The sequence below is a fragment of the Charadrius vociferus genome, unplaced genomic scaffold (assembly GCF_000708025.1).
Source record: "Charadrius vociferus isolate BGI_N301 unplaced genomic scaffold, ASM70802v2 scaffold436, whole genome shotgun sequence".
Lineage (NCBI taxonomy): Eukaryota > Metazoa > Chordata > Aves > Charadriiformes > Charadriidae > Charadrius > Charadrius vociferus.
This window is the reverse complement of record NW_009649187.1, coordinates 1,386,228-1,406,275: the sequence shown is the minus strand read 5'-3', so window position 1 is coordinate 1,406,275 and position 20,048 is coordinate 1,386,228. Positions and strand designations below refer to the sequence as shown.

The 20,048-nt window shown below is 35.2% G+C and overlaps 1 protein-coding gene across 2 annotated transcripts in view; it reads left to right on the top strand.

The window, feature by feature from the left end:
- MYOF (myoferlin) overlaps positions 1–20,048 on the top strand; it is a 70,627-nt gene that overhangs the window by 21,537 nt on the left and 29,042 nt on the right. Inside the window, exons 8-24 of one of the 2 annotated variants that reach the window (XM_009888687.1) lie at positions 27–155; positions 1,572–1,634; positions 1,747–1,797; positions 3,394–3,424; positions 3,902–4,017; positions 5,220–5,346; positions 6,630–6,733; positions 7,562–7,630; positions 7,748–7,791; positions 8,223–8,305; positions 11,339–11,377; positions 13,907–14,031; positions 14,501–14,617; positions 14,973–15,150; positions 16,005–16,129; positions 16,646–16,752; positions 18,959–19,151. In XM_009888687.1, the coding sequence (XP_009886989.1) occupies positions 27–155; positions 1,572–1,634; positions 1,747–1,797; positions 3,394–3,424; positions 3,902–4,017; positions 5,220–5,346; positions 6,630–6,733; positions 7,562–7,630; positions 7,748–7,791; positions 8,223–8,305; positions 11,339–11,377; positions 13,907–14,031; positions 14,501–14,617; positions 14,973–15,150; positions 16,005–16,129; positions 16,646–16,752; positions 18,959–19,151 (1,701 nt within the window). The remainder of the gene's footprint in view (positions 1–26; positions 156–1,571; positions 1,635–1,746; positions 1,798–3,393; positions 3,425–3,901; positions 4,018–5,219; positions 5,347–6,629; positions 6,734–7,561; positions 7,631–7,747; positions 7,792–8,222; positions 8,306–11,338; positions 11,378–13,906; positions 14,032–14,500; positions 14,618–14,972; positions 15,151–16,004; positions 16,130–16,645; positions 16,753–18,958; positions 19,152–20,048) is intronic. The other variant, XM_009888688.1, reaches the window with a different exon arrangement.

Sequence of the window (20,048 nt, the reverse complement as noted above, 5' to 3'; positions counted from 1 at the left end):
GAAATCTGTTTGTTTTTTTTTTTCAGATTCGTGTTAGAGTCATTGAAGGTCGTCAGTTGCCTGGAAATAACATAAAACCAGTAGTCAAAGTTCATGTTTGCGGTCAGACACACCGAACAAGAATCAAAAGAGGAAACAACCCATATTTTGATGAAGTAAGTGGTGTAAGAACACTGTAGCTGAAATCTTGATGCTATCAAATGTAGAAAAATAGTTATGACAGCTTTCATTATGATCAATGAATAAGAATTTGCTAATATTTAAGGTTGATTATGGCTAATATGCATTTTGCAGTTCCCAGTCCCTTTCTTAATGTATTCACATCTCCAAACGCATCTCTATCACTGGCAGTCTTAGCAGATAAAGGCAGCTATCTAGAAGGAAGTCAGACTTCAGCTGGGACATATGGAACATGTTCTTTGATACAATTGGCCATGTGACTTAATAATGACTTTGAATAGTGTGCAGGTTATAAAATCAGAGAAAAATTAATTAGGAATCTATGGTGTGTGCAGACAATGTCATTGACATGCTACCCATGATTTGTAAAAGCACAAATAGATTTCTTTGTCCAGACTGGGATCTGTACATCAAACACACCATAATACAGGAGAGAATTCCAAGCCATATAAGGGAAACAAGAATGATTCCATGTCTGGAAGACTGATGTTGCAAAGCTTAAGCTCAATAGGGAGAATGCTGAGGGATAACTCTCATTATCTGGACGTGTGTGGAAAATTCAGACGATATTTGGAACTGGGTGGCAATCATATTTAACACATGCAGGCAAAACCAAGGGAGTTGTAACACTTTGAGACTTGAACTAAGCTGTAGGTAGTGGTCAAGAGTTATGAAGCAGTGGTAAAAAACAGGGAAGGGAGAAAGCCAGTTACACCTTGTATTGAATCAATTCCTAGGCAGTCTCGGTATCCAGATTAGGCTACAGATAGAATAGGAGGGACCATGTTTATATACCCTTCCCTTTTGTTGGATCAAGTACTGACTGTAGTATAGCTGGGCTCAGAGACCAAACTTAGTGAGGCATATACTATTAATAAAACAAATAAGCTTCTAAATAGTATATTTATGCTGTCAAACTATCAAATTTATTCCTGTGGCCCCGAATTTCAAAGATGCAAATCATTACAATCACTGTTACCACTAGCCCTTAATGTGACTTTTTTGACAGCTACAACAGAGATGGCTAGACCAGGATTGAATGTCCTGGAAAATGAACAACCTTTATAATTCTCAAAGTTGTTCCCCTGAGGAAAACGTGAAGTGCAGAGAAAGGGCAATACTGAAAGTTTGCAGCACAGCTATGCCTACTGCATTCATTCAAATGGAAGTTGTGATGGTCTTTTGTCTATTTTTTACTGTTTATTTAATAAATTTAGGTTTTTGTTAAATGCTAAATTATCATATAATGTGTCCAGCAAGGAGGAGGGGTAAAAGTACTGTAGCAGGCATGCTTCACAAGCCTCTTAAAATAATGTTTTTGCATTATCTGTTCAGACAATTATACGTTTGACATTTTGAGACAGGTTTTTTGTTTGTTTTTACCTTAACAGATATTTTTCTACAATGTCCACATGACTCCTTTAGAGTTGCTTGATGAAACAATTAGCATTCGGGTAAGAAAAAATGGTGCCTGTTCAAAAGACTGCTGGATGCATATAGCATTGTATGGCCATTTCACTATGATGTTTAGGAACATACCTGTTTCATGCTCATCTGTCTTTTTAGGTGTATGATTCTTACTCTCTACGAGCAGACTGTCTAATGGGAGAATTTAAGGTGGGTATGAAACAACTTACATATCTTGACTAAATTAAATAAAATGAGAAAATGTTTTTAAGCACTCGTTTTAAATGTTTAAATTTATACCACTTTAGCATGGGGCCAGAGAATTACCTGGTGATGTCTTGCTTCTCATGCTAGAGACCATTTGCTCAAAGCACTGGCAAACAGTTTTATTTGAGTAGAAGATTATTGTTAAAGAAAATGGTATGTTTTATATACCAAGTTCTCTAACTTGCATCCCAGAGAAAAAAATATTTACCAAAAGGTATTTTTTTTTCCTCAAAAGGTATCAGGGGATTATTTGGTATGCGGTAGGGTTTGAAAAGATAATTTTATTAGGTAGCTTATAGGCAGAATAGTGATAAGTATGAAGGCATAAAGATACACATTCTCAAGTGTTGTGGAAAGGTGTTCCTTCAGTCAGAAGTACGTTAAGTAAAAGAGATGGTGGAAAAATCTCTTAGTCAAAGTAATTTCTGTGGTTCTGATGATATTAGTGAGATTGTCTAAATTTGTGTTATGGTAGATATTGGGAGGTAGACATCTGCCTGTTGAAGGTATTCCTAAAGCAACACAGACAAAGAATTCACATGACAATTGTAATGGCTACTGGGATCCCCTATAATAACATTTCCAGTATCAGTGTTGGCTGTATTTTCCATTTGTTTATTTTGTACTGCATAAATTGAGTAGGTATCTAGACCAGCTTTTCACAAAACATGTGGGAGTGCTCTTTTCTAAACGAAACAGTTTTTGCCACAAAGCTGGTTGCTTTTCCTTCTCAATGCTTATTATCTGTGTAATTTCTAGTGATTCAGACAGTGATATATTGCTCTGTGAAGGACTCATCCTTCACTAAGCAGGTGACAGCACGTCATTCGGCTATTTTCTGTTCCTGCAGGCACACATTCCAGGACAAAACCCCAAGGGTAATTCTCTCTAGAAAATCACCCTTTCAAGACTTTACCTGCAAGGAATACTAGCCCCAGTTGCCATAAGCAAACATACTTACCTTCCTGAACATGTCTGAAATCTGAGACAATGAATACAGTTGTGGTATGTGTGCAATCTTGTCCAGATTTGACACAGTGGGGGGAAAAATTGCCATCATCTTCATAAAAGAAAAAGGAAGTAACTCATTAAAAAAACAAGCTTAATTTCTGGAACTGAAGGATGAGATGTTAAGCAAAAAACAGAAACAAAAAAGTTCTGAAAAGCCTGTCTGAACATAAAATAATGGGAGAACATAGGGAATTCAAGAAATAGTAAGCTATCCCCATCTTCTGTCTCTGATAAATGAAAAAGCTGGGGATCTGAGGAAAGAAGAAAGTAACTACAGCTGTTAATTCTAATACATCTTTTCTTCCATTTTCTTCTTGGCTGCAGTATCCATTCATAATCCCTTATTTTTCAAAGTAAAGGCATTTTCTCTTTCTCCTCCCAAGAAAAAACTTAAACTTTCTTAAACTTTCTTTTGTTTGTGACAAGAGAACAATGTAATAGTATTCATGAAGAACTTGAGGGGAGTTGCCCTGGGATTTATGTGTTTTGGTATTTCTTTGGAGGTAATACCTTTGATCTTTATTTCAGATTGACATTGGCTATGTTTATGACGAGCCTGGTAAGTAACAGTTACTTCAGAGCTTTTTTCCTAGCTTGAAACTTGAAGTTGAAACATTTCATTAAATTTCTAAAGTAAAAGAAGAAATTTAATGGAAAGTTATTTGAGATTGCTGCTTTAAATATTAACTTTAAAAAATCTAACAATGTATAAGTCCTTTCAGTGGTTTCAGGCTAAGTACAAGCACCTAAAATTTGGATATTAGTTTTGGTATTGAAGACCTCAGATGTGACCAAAAAAAAATGCAAAAATATTGGATAATTATGTCCCAGAATCAGTATGTCACAACATTTTAACACCACTAGATTTCTTGTTTTGAATGGCACTATTGAGACCTGTCTAGGGCAGAATAAATTTTAAAAATAATCAGTTTTAGGATAAAGCATGCTTTTGGAACAGTTGACTTTGATTTTATTATTTCTGCCATTTTGTAATGGATATTACTGGGGGTGTGTGGTGGTGTTTGTTTTACTTCAGGCCACGCAGTCATGAGAAAATGGCTTCTGCTGAGCGATCCTGAAGATACAAATTCAGGAGCTAAAGGCTATATGAAAGTCAGCATGTTTGTCCTGGGAACTGGAGATGAGCCACCAGTAAGTTTCATTTAAATGTTTTTCTTCCCCTCTACACTCCATAGATATTCATGTCCCCTCATCATTTTTTCAATAATGTATAATTCCCTCTGTGAGCAATATTTAAAAGTAAGACAAGATTTACAAGTTGTTTCAAGGACATTCAGTGCTAAGTAGTGAAGTCAAAGCTTATTTTGTCATCATGTCCAATTAAGCAGCCTTTGGACCAGCTCTGGGTGTGTTGATCTACCATTTGTAGATACTTCTTCACATCCTGGAAGAAACAGAGATGTGTTAGCCTGATGTTGCATGCAGAAGTTAGTATGTAATTGTCCTTAGCATGGCTAATCAGGCTGAGAAACACCGATACCAGTTCCAGGTCTACATCAGGAATTTCTCCAGTACTACGTAATGTAGACAAGCCCATAGAGAAACCTGAGTACCAGAAACCGCCAAACTCACCAGGTAAAAATCAGACCCATCAATAATTACAAGTTAGGCACAAGTAATTTGATGCATTTGAAAGCAGTAGGTAGTTTTAACAATCCAATCCTTAACTGTCTGCTGTTCTGTCAAGGTAAAAACAGGCCCTCTTTTCTGTGTGACATTTTTCTTACTTGACCATTGTCTGTATTTTAAGTTCTGCTGTTCTTCCTGCCTGAGAATTTTGCATACTGCTACTCCTTAGTTAAATATAATATAATATGGTCCCCAGAATCATGGAAAATCTCCTTCTTGTTTCATATTAACTCTTCCTTTCTGCTGTCCTCATGATTCTTGAAATCACAGGGATATGTCTAGTTATTTATTTTTAAAGGAACAATCAGTAAATTCTGGTAAATTATATCAGAGTTGTATGTATTTCCTAATTGCACTAAGCTGCCTTACCATAATATTCATCTTGAGATAAGTATGAAAATTGTATGAAGTTGACAATGTACGAGTGCCAAAATCATCATCATCTGATTATGATGATTTTAAAAGTGTGATTATAATGGACTCCTGCAATGGAGTACTTCAGAGATAAAAATGTAGGTAAAATGGTTTAGGTACAAGTAATTTTTGTGGCTTGATAAGTTGATTAAATTTCATTCTTTATAATGAAACTGACAACAGTATTCTATCTGAAGAGTATTGTGGGCACCGTTTAACTAATCACCTTAATTCTGTACATTACTCTGTCTTATATACCAGATACTATGTACCACTGTATCTCCCAACAGGTTGAAAAAAGGGAAAGAGATAATGAAAGCGATGATGTGGAGAGCAATCTGTTATTACCTGCTGGAATCGCACTTCGATGGGTCACTTTCCTTCTCAAAATCTACAGAGCTGAGGACATTCCACAAAGTACGTAGCTTCTTACTATTTGTCCATCGGTGTATTTGATCACTGTTAGAAATATTTGTGTTAGCTGTTCGGAAACATTCCTTGAACATAAAACATCTTGAGTGTTTTACACTATTACTTGAGCCAATAATTCTGTGATGGTTTAGGTAGCCCATTTCAAGTCCTTTGGTAACGCTCAGTTAAGTCTACTTAATTCTTGTAATGGACAATTTAATGTGTTATCCATTAGATTAGTAATGTTCATCTGTTGCTGAGTGGACCACACAGCTTCTGGTAGGGGGAAAGGGTCATCTTTATTAGCCCTTCTCCAATCACTTAAGTTACATGCAAGTAACTAACATTCAGGTACAGCTGATCTGCAGATAAGCTGGATGTTCTGTGCACGTCTACCTCAAGAATACAGTGCATGTGTCAACTTCCTGTGGGATCCCAATCCCTGCCCAGTTTCGAGAGGTATCAGACAGCTGGTTGCCTGCAGCCCTCTTTTCCAACGTCATTTAGATCCTAGTAGATAAGTAGTACTGCTGATGGCCCCCTGAACCTTCCTCTTCACAGCAATCCGTTAATTCTTCTTTGTGGGTACTCATAGCTGCAGCTATTTTGCAATGGGTGAAAGGCCACAGGACTGCTGAAATCAGTCAGCTGCTGCTGTGATGGCCAAGGCAGTCTGTATTTCCAGCAGCCTGCTCCTGAGTGGCCACAGGAAATAAGTAACTAGGAACTAAAGCTGCATGCAGTTTGTGGGCTGTAAGTTGAGCACCATAAGCTTAAATAAACAACCTTGGAGGCTCGGGGAGCTTGTAAGCAGTTTGACTTTAACTTGTTTAGTGAAACTTTACTTGTGCCAACACTCTATTGCTGAGAAAAAGGCTATTTCTCTCATTATATGCCGTAAGTGTTTTCTGATAGAATATGGCTGGCTTTTTATCCCTTCTTAGCATAATTTCTCATTTATATCTGTGACAACAAATGGCAATGTCTACAGGTACATGGATAATGTTTTTCAAATACAACTATGCCTCTACGTTCGGGAGCCATCAGCACTTCTTATGATGTTTCAGAAATTTATATTTTTGAAATTGCTCCTCAGCCTAAATTCTCCAATTTTACCAGCAACACTGATCAGAATTTTGTTTATCAGATTAGACTTTACCCTACTTAGATCTGTAAGCTGGTTGATTTCGGTGGGATTGCTGTGGGCAGTTTATTATTTATGCTGAATAAATTAATAAAATAATAATAAAAAAGCATAAACCTTAATTTCTTCTTTGACACCTCTCCAGTGGATGATGCTTTTGCACAGACTGTCAAGGAAATATTTGGAGGAGAAGCAGACAAGAAAAACCTGGTAGATCCATTTGTAGAAGTTTCTTTTGCTGGGAAAAAGGTAATTTAGTAAATATCTGAATCTTTGCATTCTAATCATAGTCCTGAGAACAGATTTCCTATGCCAATATAAATTTTTAAGTTTACTGAAATTATGGAAATAAAAAAGCATTAGTCCTAAAGTTCACTTCATAAAATAAGGACGAACTACAAAGTACAGTAGATAGGTGTAAAGCTGATGACTAATAAAAAGGAATGTATGACTAAATGCTAGGAACTGATGCATGCCAGGTGGCTTGCCTACCAATTGTTCCTGATTGCTCAATATATTGACTATATATTGAATATATATTCATTGCTCACCAATCTTTTTTCTTTTTTTTAAAGAAGAAAAATGTCAGTCCTTTATTATAGTATACAGTCAGGTTACCACGCCCAGTAATGTAGAGTATCTTCAGTAGACATGACTAGCAAATAATGTAGGCTCTCCCATATAATATATTCTTCATCTGCTCTCAAATCTGCATAAAGAAGCTGGAATCAAGTCATGCTGTCATCTTGTTTCTCTGCTGTGATAAAAGAGATCAGTACTAGTGTGAAAGCACATTAAATTGTGGTTAGTGGAAATAACAAGCTTTTTCCTGTAGGGTATCTCCAGTCTCAGGTTTAAACACTGTTTCAAAATTTTCTTTTCCCTCCAATAGTCATTAATGTTGCATATGCAGATCAGTTTAGCACTATTTACCAATTGAAAACTAATGGCTTGTTGCAACATAAACAATTCAGGATTCATCATTAACTACTACCCCTCATCTTACCAAACAGAGTATGACTTATCCTAAATCATAGCTAGTATATGGGGTTTTTTGTCTGTTTTCATTTTTTGCAGGTTTGCACAAATATAATTGAGAAAAATGCAAATCCAGAGTGGAACCAAATTATTTACCTTCAAATCAAGGTCAGGTTTTTTTTCTTGTTTCTGTAGAAAACAGCCGTCCTTCTGGAACTCAAGGCATTAAGATTACAGAGGTGAAATAAGTAATGGGTTATTTTATTTTAATTGCTTTTTTTTCAGTTTCCCTCAATGTGTGAGAAAATAAAACTTGCAGTTGTTGACTGGTGAGTTATGACTTTTAATCAAAATACTAGACAAGGTAAATTATATTAAGTGAAGAAGAGCCTGGTTCTATAGATGTCAGGTATTTTTACAGCATATGAGAGAATTCAAGCAAGTGTTTAAGTATGTTCCTTTGTGGTTTCTTTACAAGAGGCCTGATTAATGTAACATAGGAGTGTTGTTAATTTTGTGCAGTGAGCACTGAGCACCATTGCTATTTAGGTGATAGTGTAAAAGTCAGGTGACTTCTTAATGATACAACCCACTTTTGTAACTAGCCATTTATGATCTGTGTTAGTAACATTAAAGCATTCCAGGTGATTTAAAATGTGTGTATACCGTCTTGGAGTGCATTTAGTCACTGATAGCTTGCTTCTGGGTAGGATGACCAGCATTATATTTAAAGAAAATCTTTCTTTTTTTCTTTTTGTAGGGATCGCCTTACAAAAAATGATGTAGTAGGAACAACATATTTAAGTCTCTCAAAAATTGCTTCTTCTGGAGGAGAAGTTGAAGGTAATTTGTTGAGCAGTATGTAACTTACTAACTTCTCGTGTGTTATGAGGCATAGCAAAGATCAGTGTTCTAAGAACCTGTATTTTCCTACAGTTCCTCAGTTCTATGGCAACAAGATTATCTGTTTCTGGAGTTTTGAAAACAATGCTCCTAGAAAAGATACTATGGGACTTTTCAAAGTAATGTATTAAAATTTTAATGTTTAAACCACATCATCATGGAAATATCAGTAACTAATTAAAAATTCAGTTCTCTTATATAAAGTTAATGAATTAATTAAATTTTTTAGTACTTTCCCAAGTGCAGAAAACTGTCGGAAAAAACAATCTATCATGAGTAAGATGTGCAAATTTACTAAGATACTTAATTAGACATTTAATTTAAAAACAATCTGAAATCATCGTTTCAGAATCACTACATTGGGCACTAGTAGGCAAGACTTCTTTTGCCACCTTATAAGCATGTCTGCTCTTTCTCTGGGAAGAGAACCTAAAAGCTGGGGAATGTTCCTGGGTAGTTAGCCTACAGGAATGATGTAGAACCAACTGCTCATTTCCTGTATACTACTAGGTTGCTTTCAGATGCCGTGGAGAGTTGGATCGGTCTCTGCTCTGATCAGTAGCTTACTACAAACGGGCACTGCATCTCATTGCATGAGTGCTCCAAATTACTACTTAGTAACCCTTATTTTAGTAGCTTCAATGAATGAAGATTTTAATTGCAAAGCCGTGATCACAGACAACTAACTTACATGCTTAAATCAGTATAAGTGACTGGATATGTAATTTCATAAAAACTAAAAAGCAAAAATTTTTAACTGTAAGAAAACAAATTTTGTTAGGCAGGGTATGAAGTTTCTAACATGTTGTCCCTATTGGACAATACCTTTATGGTAAAACTCTTCTTTACAATATTATAAGAAACAATTTTGTGCCAAGAGTTGGGGAAATATTTTTTAAAATCCTGTTACATTTATGTTCTAATACAATATTTTGATTACTGATTATTTCTTTGTGATCTATATATATAACCTCCTCTTCTTTTTATAGCAAGATCTTTCATACAATTGACCCAGCTCCATGACAAGGATTCTGTGTTAATTTGCCGGAAAAAAAACATTTTATCTTTTTAATCAACATAGTATGGCATATTAGTTGTCGATACAAAATTGTAAAGTTCATGGCTATGTAGGCTTAACATTTATTTATCTAACTGTCTACTCTAGGCTGAAGGACACTAACTCAAAACCATTTCTACTACTGCCACAATAAGAATTGGATCAATGGGCTGAGGCCAATAGAATGAGCTTCAACAAGGCCAAGTGATGGGTCCTGCACTTGGGCCACAACCCCATGCAGCACTACAGGCTTGGGGAGGAGTGGCTGGAAAGCTGCCCGGCAGAAAAGGAGCTGGGAGTGTTGACTGACAGCTGGCTGAGCGTGAGCCAGCAGTGTGCCCAGGTGGCCAAGAAGGCCAACAGCATCCTGGCCTGCATCAGGAATAGTGTAGCCAGCAGGGCTAGAGAAGTGATTGTCCCACTGTACTTGTCCCTGGTGAGGCCACACCTTGAGGACTGTATTCAATTTTGGGTGCTGCAGTATAAGAAGAACATTGAGGTGCTAGAGAGTGTCCAGAGAAGGGCAACGAAGCTGGTGACGGGTCTTGAGAATAAGTCTTATGAGGAGCGGCTGAGGGACTTGGGGTTGTTTAGTCTGAAGAAAAGGAGACTGAGGGGAGACCTTATTAGTCTCTACAACTACCTGAAAGGAGGTTGTAGAGAGGTGAGCATTGGTCTCTTCTCACAAGTTACAACCAATAGGACAAGAGGAAGGACACCAGGGGAGGTTTAGGTTAGACATCAGGAAAAACTTCTACAGTGACTGGAACAGGCTGATGAAGGAAGTGGTTGAATCGCCATCTTTGGATGTATTTAAAAACCGTCTAGGTATGGTGCTCAGGGACGTGGTTTAGAAGTGGGCCTGGTGGAGTTAGATAACAGTTGGACTTGATGATCTTAAAGGTTGTTTCCAGCTGTAACAATTCTATGATTCTATTAATCTAAATTACTATTTTTTCTGTTGTGTTTATGAAACCTATATGATATGTACTTGTCTGAGACCAGACCAGTTATCCCTAAGTTGGTAGCTATGTCAGGAGTTTAAAAACATGATTAGTGGCTCCAATCCTGTAGTGAATTGAGCCAAGTATTTATCTTATCAGATGGAACTGTATTTTCAGTCACATAACTTCAAGCTTATAACCCAGTCCTCTTAGAAGTACTGCTGTTGAAGTAAGACTTTGTGCAAACATGCTTTTCGTATAGCCCACACACAATGAGAGGCAAAAGAAAGGGTTACGGAAAAAGGCAATGGGAAATCAAAGACAGAAGGGCTGGGCTGTTTGGAAAAACTCAGCTCTGGAGAGATCGCTTGTACTGCCCACATAAGTGTGTAACTTGAACTGTTGCTGAGTCACAGCTCATTTATACTTCAAACCCAGGCACTTAGTAACAGAAAATCTTATTTGGATTCTCTCTCTACTGAGGTACTGGCATTGGAATAGCCGTTTCCACGTAAAATCACAGATTATCTTTCTGTGAGGTCAATGCCGTGCCTGAAGCCTGTTCTCGCTTCTAAAGGATTGAGAAACTGAACTAGTCTATGGTCTTCAGTAAATTAAGATATCCTAATGGGCCCTGAAATGTAGTGGTTTTCTTAAATGTTCTTAAGATTTTTAAATAATTTTAAAGATAAAATTTTATTTTGTGGGGAAGAGAACTATACAAAGCTGAAAAAGAAGCATCAAAACAATCTATCTTGTCAGCTACATGCTTTTTAATTTTTTCTTTGGAATTTGTACAGGAAGAGTAATACCTTCATATTTTAATCAGGAAAAAAAAATTCTAGCCCACATTAACTTTTTTTTTTTCTCAGGCCTTCAACTACATTTTAAAAGCAGACTGCTTTATGATGTATTTGTTTTTAAAATGCTATTGTCACTTGTCATGTATCTTCTTTTCTTTTCATAATATAGAATTTTCATCTTCGGGGACAGGGGCTTCATCATATGAAGGTTTATATCTTTGTCTGTTACTGATTTTGCTTTCCATTGCCCAAACTGAGAAGTATTGCCTAAGAAAATCCATCATCTTAAAAAATATGTTTTAATAATTACTTGCCTCAAAGACTTCATCTTCATGATTAAAGAGTATCAAACATAACTTTATAAAACAGTTTTGGCACTGGAACTGGTTTGCAAATATTTCTGTTTGGCTGGTGCTTCAAGCTGTGTTTTAGAGTTTAGCATGCAGTTACTTCAATTATAAAGTGCTTAGTCTAACAATGGCTTGCAATTTTTAACTTAGCTATGAGATCACAACTGTGTTTGAAGCTGCAGAGCCCTGCAGAAGTAAATAACTGCCTAAAATAATAAGTGGCTGTTTTGCTTATGCTTATAAAAATGCATATATAAATAAAGTCTGAAAAATGAAATCGGATTCTGTTAAAACCTGGAGAGGCAGCTTTTTACGTAACTGTCTGGGCTGACATTCAGTTTTGAAGGACTTTGTGGTAAATATATATAGTGAGAAATAAATACAATTGGAATGCAGTTGAAAGGTAACAAACATTCATCCACACTAAAATTTCATTTACTATCTTTCTTTCTTAATGTAATATCAAGTTAAAGGCTGAAATAATTTTTCAGAATTGCTTTCTGTAAGTTCATCAGCCTTCTAATCATAAACAACTGAAATGTAAATGTAAATAAAGACAAAAAAAAATTTTTTATGCTAAGTTTGTAAAGGTGTTTTGGGGTTTGATTGTTTGTTTCTTTTATTTTTAAATTTATATTCTATTTAATTTATTAGCATCAGTAAATAGTGAATGTATTAATTCAACACAGATCTGTACCTTAAATCTAGTCATATGGAGTTCTGATGTGAACAGTTCAGTGTTAGAATTTTTAAAAAAATTGGATTTTTTGTATTCCAACAAGAGTCTGAATTCTTTTTCATTCAAATTTTTTTCTTTCTGATTCAGACGTAAGGATGTGAAAGTATCCAAATGCAAAATAGAGAAGTGCAAATCTTTATATTTTGCAGATTTTATGTGACTTTGTGCTGATAGGAAATTACATCAAGACATCACATTCATTTTTATTATCCATTTGTGTCACTCAGTAGTCGCATTGGCAAAGTCATACAAGGTGTAACCCTTTATTTTCACGTTCTTATCTCAGCCATCCTTGCCTGTGATAAATGCATCCTTCTTTGTGCTGCAGATCACTCTAAGTGATAGCTATTGCAAGGTTTAGAACCCTATTCTCATCTCTTCTTATACCGGGATCATTTGTTCAGAGACAAAAGCTAAGATACAAGGAGGAGAAGAATATAGACTCTTTCCTGTTCGCTCAAAAATATGCAATGTTTTTCTGCATATGTGTTGCTTACCTTGTTCTAATTCTCTTTGCACTACTCATCAAATTTATCAATCAATAGCCTTGGCATGTGTTTGATTGTTACTGAAAGAAGAACTAACTACCTTAAGTATAGATTTTTATTGGCTCCAAAAAGAGCTTTTTAGAATCTCATTCATCTGATAAATTTGCAAGGCATGAATGCAAACCCAAAAGGTAACAGTAGTAATAGAACTAAGGCTTCTCTATATATTTTTCTTCTAAAAACCAGAACACTGTTCAAAAATACAAAGTTATGACAGTACGCATTAGCACTGGAAATACATTTTCAAGTTCTTAGTTATCTTAAATATCTGAAAATAACAATAGCTTTGGTGTGCAGTTTCCTAACAGCTATTAAAACTGACAAGATCTAAATCCATATTAATTTTTTTTTTTTTGAGCTAGATTAAGACAGTGGGAATTTTTAATTTGTTAGTCATGGAATCAGGATAGTATACAAATTAGAGTTTATTGTCATCAGAGTTAACTGAGAATTAACTGAGTTTGCAGACTTTCGGTCTTGTATGAATTTCTGCTCACTGAAAAGGGAGTTGGTGAGAAATAATGCACTGTAGTAGCAGTTATGATTATAGTTTGCAGTAGTCTGTTTTTTACCCTGAAATATAACAACAGAAAAATTACACTAAAACTTAGAACAGTAGGATTAACTATGCTAAACAGTAGGGGGGTTTCTGCTACGATGTGCATCTTTTTTGTAGCTGTTTAGCTATAACAATGGCCTATGCATTTAAATGATTGCACATGTTGTTTTACTCAGTTTCATTTATTTCTACAAAATATGTTTTCTCTTAACATCAGGATGTATTACTCCTTCACATAAATGAAAACCTGATATTTGGATAGGGGCAGAAGTTCTGTTTATTCTGTGTGTTTTTTGCTGCATGAAGTAGTATCTAATAAGTATTGTACAATGAAGAAGGAGATTAGGAACAAGTACAGTCACTGGCACAATTACTTTAAATTCATATAGTATACCCAGAGAATAAAGTGTCCTTACTTTACTAATAACTAATACCTAACTAATATCTAACATTTGTTCTACTGGGTTTGATAGTAATGTTAATTGTTTTTCTGGCTCTGAATGATAATTAACAAAAATATAATGGTAATGTTTTCTGTTAGTAAACAGTGGAGAAACTGAAGTTGGCTTTTTACCAACATTTGGGCCATGTTACCTAAACTTTTATGGAAGCCCAAGAGAATACACTGGATTCCCAGACCCATATGATGAATTAAACTTTGGAAAGGTCAGTTTCTTCATTCATTGTTTTTAATAAAAGGATTAAACCTAATTGTTCTTAATGAATGAATTTTAAATTTTTTTTGTTTGTTTCATATTACACTCCCTTTGGTGTTTCTTTTTCAATAATATTTTATATTTGTGATCAATAAGGAAGTATGACAGTAGTTTTGATTCTTATCTGTTTTCGTTTGAAAGGTGTTTTTGTAGGAGCAGCTGTGTTTTTGATTATTTTCACTATTTGCATCTCTGCATGCATTTCTATTTTATATCCTTGTTTTCGTAAATATTTTTTTCACTTCTAGTGTTAATTAAAGCCAACTGCTTTATTTCATTTGTTCAAATATGTACATCCGTGCCTCTGCAGAAGTTTTGAGAACACTTCAGTGAAGCCAGAATCATGTACAGCTACAGAAAGAGTATGCTACTTTAGGAGAAATATGTAAAATTGGATTCAATGTGTGATTGTGTTACAGGGAGAAGGAGTTGCTTATAGAGGGAGAATTCTGGTTGAACTATCTACAATACTTGAAAGCAAACCTGTTAATAAAAAGTTAGAGATGATTCCTAATGATGACTTACTGGTTGTTGAGGTAAATCCTTGTTTTATTGTCAGTGTTGGTAATGGAGATGTGCCTTGGCTGGTTATTTTTGGAGAATAATCTAACTCACTGAAATTGAAACAATTGAGTTGAATCTCAGAATTAAGAGAGGTGGTTATTGATGGTGTGGCTACAAAAATGTCATACTCTTGTAGCAGGAAATGTTAATTTGAAACATTTTTATAATCTCAAATACAGTACACACATTATTTCTTTTTGGTTGCTTCTCAGAAACTAGTAAAAATATTAAAATCATTATTTCCATTAAGAAATTGCTATTGTTTTCTATAATTGTGGATCCTGTTTTACAAATATTGAAATGCATCTAAAAAGGTTCTTCTTGTAGAAATACCAGCGCAGACGAAAGTTCTGCTTGGCTGCTGTGTTTCATTCTGCTACCATGCTGCAAGACACTGGTGAGCCTATACAGTTTGAAGTTAGCATTGGTAACTATGGCAACAAGTTTGATACCACCTGTAAACCTTTGGCTTCAACAACTCAGTACAGTCGTGCTGTTTTTGATGGTAAGGATGATGCTGGTATGGGGATAAAATAATGTAAAATACTCTTTTTGAGGTGCTATTTTATAGCTTTAGAGTGACAGCCCTAACTGCACTAAAAACTTATAGAAAATGTGACAGAAAGAACATGTAGCTCTTTACAGCTTTTGAGATGAAGTTACATTTATGGAATACATGCTGCAAAGCCTACTGAGGTTATTAAAGAAATTTTCACAGAATTCAGTAAAAACTTTTGACCACGTACTAGATGCGCACAGGAAAAATGGCAAGAAAAAAATCACATTATTTTACAGATATCTTAAAAACTAGGCATTAAATAGGGAAAATGCCCGTTGAACATTCTGATTTAGAATAAAACAAAAATGTGCTTTTAAACCAGGTGTTAAGCAGCCTAGAAGAAAACAACCTGGCTAGAACACATGAAAATAGATTTTGGCTATAATTTTTTTTATTAACTGCAAACAGTAGGAGTTCTTTTTTTTCTGTGTGTTAAATGAAGCACTCAGGTTTACTCTGGAAAATAATTATTTAAATATTTTATTTTAGAGATACACTTATATTAATGTGCTATCTACATCATTAAGTTATAGGAAAGAATAATGAACATGTTAACAGATAATTTATTGAAAATATTCACTGAATTTTGAAGCAATTTGAAGTAAAAGTTTACCATCCAGCAGATTGAAAAACACAAATCCAGTGGCTGAAAAATAGAAATCCTTTTATAAGTTTGGACTAGCTTGTGTGTTCTTAATGAACTGTAGTATGTAAATGAAATAAATATAGCAACTTGTGCAGTGTACAGTATGTATTCCTGCCATGAATTCTAACTCTAACATACAAATGTTTCACCCCAGGTAATTATTATTACTACTTGCCATGGGCAAACACAAAACCAGTTGTAACACTGACTTCCTTTTGGGAGGACATAAGTCATAGACTGGACCCTGTGAATGTAATCCTAAACATGGCTGAAAGACTGGTAAGACACTGAAGATCTTTCTTTTGCTGATACACTTTTCATTTTTACTTTTTTTGATTTAGAGGTATAATCAAAAAGTGACATTTTGAGCAAATTATGAAACAGTTTTCTGACACTTTTCCCTCCTTTTTTCCTATTTGAAATTAAACATAGCTCAGTGTAGCAAATGGCACTGCTAATCATAGGACTGTATTCTGGCAGGGCCCAACACACTCCTGCTTGAATCTGCAGGGAATTCTCACAGGAAGGAAGCATCCTCGGTGTTGGTTAGGGGCATGTTAAGTCTGTAGAGTTGTTATTTGCTTTGGAAGTTAGGTGCAGTATCCTGTATCGTTAAATGCAGTGAGAAAGAACATAGGAATAGTCCTGTTAAATATGAATCAAGTTTGAACATCTGAGTCTCTTGATTAGGCTTTATACATACAAATAAATAAGAATAAAGTCTTGAAACTCATATTGACCATGAACCACAGTGGAAGTTTATAAGTGCAAATCCTTTTCTTTTAAATTCCTCAGCAATCCAACTTAGCCACCTTAAAATCAGGAATGCAGGCTAAAATTTCTGAAAACCGATTAGCTGAGATGTGGTTGAAGCTGATTGATGAGCTTGCAGAAGATATAAGGTAAAAATACCTTTTTTATCTCTTACGTTATCATTCTAGGCCTGCTCAGAATCTTAGCTATTGCCTGTACTAAATCAGAAAACAAATTCTAAGGACTATAAAACTAATTAACCCTAAGAACTGACTTGAGAACTGGAATTCCAAAAGTCTCTGAAAGTAGTAAAACAGCATGGATATTGCCAAAGAAGTCATCCGTCTAGATTTGTAATTCTTCTTTATCTTAGACACTGATGGTAATAAAACAGCATCTCTTGAAAAAATCTAAGGCAGGACTGTTCTGAAAATGTGAAATTGTGTAGCTCTGCTGCCTTTATACCATCTTGCCTTCTTTAGAATTCCTCATGTGCCTTCTGTTTACTTATGTTTCAATGTTGTTTCTGAAACTGAAAAGGGAAGAAATTCCATGATTTACTGGTAGGTCCAAAATAAAAAAATTAAAAGCTATTTACAGCTTAAGGGACATAAAGATGATACTTTTGAATAAGTCAGTAGTCTACATGTCTGAAAGTATGTGTTCAGAGAAGGCAATAAGAGTCAGCGCTTAGGGTTTTGAAGGAGAATAAATTCTAAATAGAGAGGAAGGAATTGTATGAGAAAGCAACATTAACAGAAGGAGACATTGAGGTGGGGAGAGATGCTTTAAAAACATTAAACAAGTGGGTGATGAAACAGCACAGGAGATGGAAAGGGAAAGTGAGAGAATAGTTATTATCCATTAGAGGAAATAAAGAGAACATGAAATGAGAAAACAAATTCATCACGCTGTAGAGCCAATATAAAAGTGAACAGAGGAAAAAGCAAACAGATCAGTATATATACCAAAGAATTCTATGATAGAAAGGTTTTGTCAAAATATAAACTAGTAACTTCAGATTTCCTGCTGTGATCTGGAAGAAACCAGAGAGAAAGAACCAACATACTTGTGGAAAGCAAAATGTGAAGGGCAAACTATGGTCACATGGATCCATCTAGTGAGTGTAGGAACTTCAGGTTTTATATCAGTTCTGTCAACACATCCTCTGGACACATATCTGCACTGTTCTTAATTCAGTCCATTAAATTATAAAATACATTATTGCTCAATAATTATGGAGCAATAGCACCTAGGTATATCGACCAAATGAGCTTCCTGTTGTTCATAGGATACAATGCTCTTTATGATTTTTTTCAGCAAACTCATAAAAACTGTGTCAAAGACATAATTTCTTGTGTTGAATTCACAGAACAATTTTCCTTGCTATGATAAAGTTTAAATTAATTAGGAGTTTGACAGAGTTTTCAGTGCACTATTTAAACCTAAAATGAGGTGACTTTCTGGAATTCTGATCTGGTACATTTGATTCATGTGTAAGTACTTGCACACAGGGCAGGCAGCACTTGCATTCAGATTAGTAGAACTAACTGTAGTGGAAGGCACAATAGCCAGTATCCAGGTTTTGCAGAATCAAAGGACTTAGAAGTGTATGGCTTGTCATTAAAAATAGGTCAGAGAAGAGTTAGTCTTTTCAAACTTGGCAGTGTCTTTGGAAATATTTTTTTAAAGTATCATATTAAGCATGTAGTCATTGGTCTTTGAAAAGCTGCCTTTTCCTCAAACCTCCACCAACGCAAAAAATCTCGTTTTTCCTGGGCTCTACTGTGATGCCATAGGATTTCTTGGTTCCATTGAATAGTTACTCTGCCCTCTGGTGACTCAGAACTTGTGTGTCATGGATTTCTTTTAGAGTACGTTGACCTTTTCATGCCAGAGGGTTAGATAACTCTAGTCACAGACATACAAGCTGTATTTGTTTATTGAGATTCTGAGAATTTACAATTTCCAGTGAAGGAAAGGAACCCAATCTTGATCTGAAGGCACTGATTTATTCTTTGAGATGTACATTCTGAGACAATAATTTTCTAATGCGAATATACAGGAAAAAGGATTTTGCTTGGTTTGGTTAGCAGCAATTACATTAAAGCATATGCCTCGAGCTATTCTACATTGGTGCTTGTTATGTAAGCATAGCATTTCCCTTTCTTACTGTAAACACTTTGTCAGGTGGAAAAATCTGCAGAAATAGATGCTATAGCATTGTTCAGGTGGTTTTCGATCACAGGAAATAATGGCACTCAATCTATTGCCACTGTATGCATGTCTGTATTTAGTGTGTGGCTAAATAAAATCCACTTAGATTATTAACCATAAGAAATATTCTCTTTTCAGTAAACCATTTCCCCTCATAGAAGGAAAATCTAATATTACAGTCCTTGACACTCAGATAGAAAAACTGCGCCTCAAGTCTCTCAAACAGATTGGAGAAGCAGCAGCAAGGATGCGAAATGAAGCTACTGATGTGAAAGCCACTCTGACAGAAATTGAGGATTGGTTGGATAAATTATTGCAACTGAGTGAAGAGGTTAGTACTACACCATACCAGTGATTCAGTTAGTTTAGAAATAGCTGTCTAACACAAACTGGTGTAACATTTATTGCTGATCAAGCAATATCCACTCTCCTTAGAATAGTAATATTAGATGCTGTGAAAGTAAACGTGTTCCCCCCTGTAATTAAGGTTTACTTAAATATAATATTCTAGTTTATTAGCTGTCTTCACTGAGAACGTGTGTTGGGAAATAACCATTGTGATTTGTAGAATAGAATTTATTCTGCTTAAAGTGACAGTATTTTGTCCTTTCCTTTCTTCCAGAATTGCAAGTCACATTGCTGGTTCAGGGACTGCAGGATATACGTTGCACTTTCACAGCTTATTAGCCATAGTAATCAACTTCTAGCAGAGTTAAATCTGTTTGTTTCTGTGTTTGGGTTTTTTTTGTCAACAACATCTTTCAGTTTTCTTGTAATTGGTTTTAACAAAATTGTAGAATTTTTTTTTCTTTGTCACTTCTGCTTTGAAATGTTACTGATTTTTTTTAAAAAGAGCAGTTAATTTGGCAGGCTTGCAGCTAGCATACAAAGGTGTGCACAAAACTGAAAAAAAAAAAAGATAGGCTGTTTCTGTCTTCTGCTAAAAGTCTTATGATGATCTATGCTTAATGTGGAAGCATTACAAGCACATAAATATACAGCAGGTCAATCCAAAGCGTTAGCATTTGGGATCAGTCACTACAGTTAGCATAAAGCAAATGAAACGCAAAACGTCTTCTTTTGAAAAAGATATAGGAACTGTTTTTTAATGAAACTTACTTGCTTTCCAACAACTTCAATGGTATTTTTTATGATTGTTTCAGAACTATATATTGTGTTACTTGCAAAGTAGAACAATTTCCTCTGTTTATCATAAACTCATGTTAAT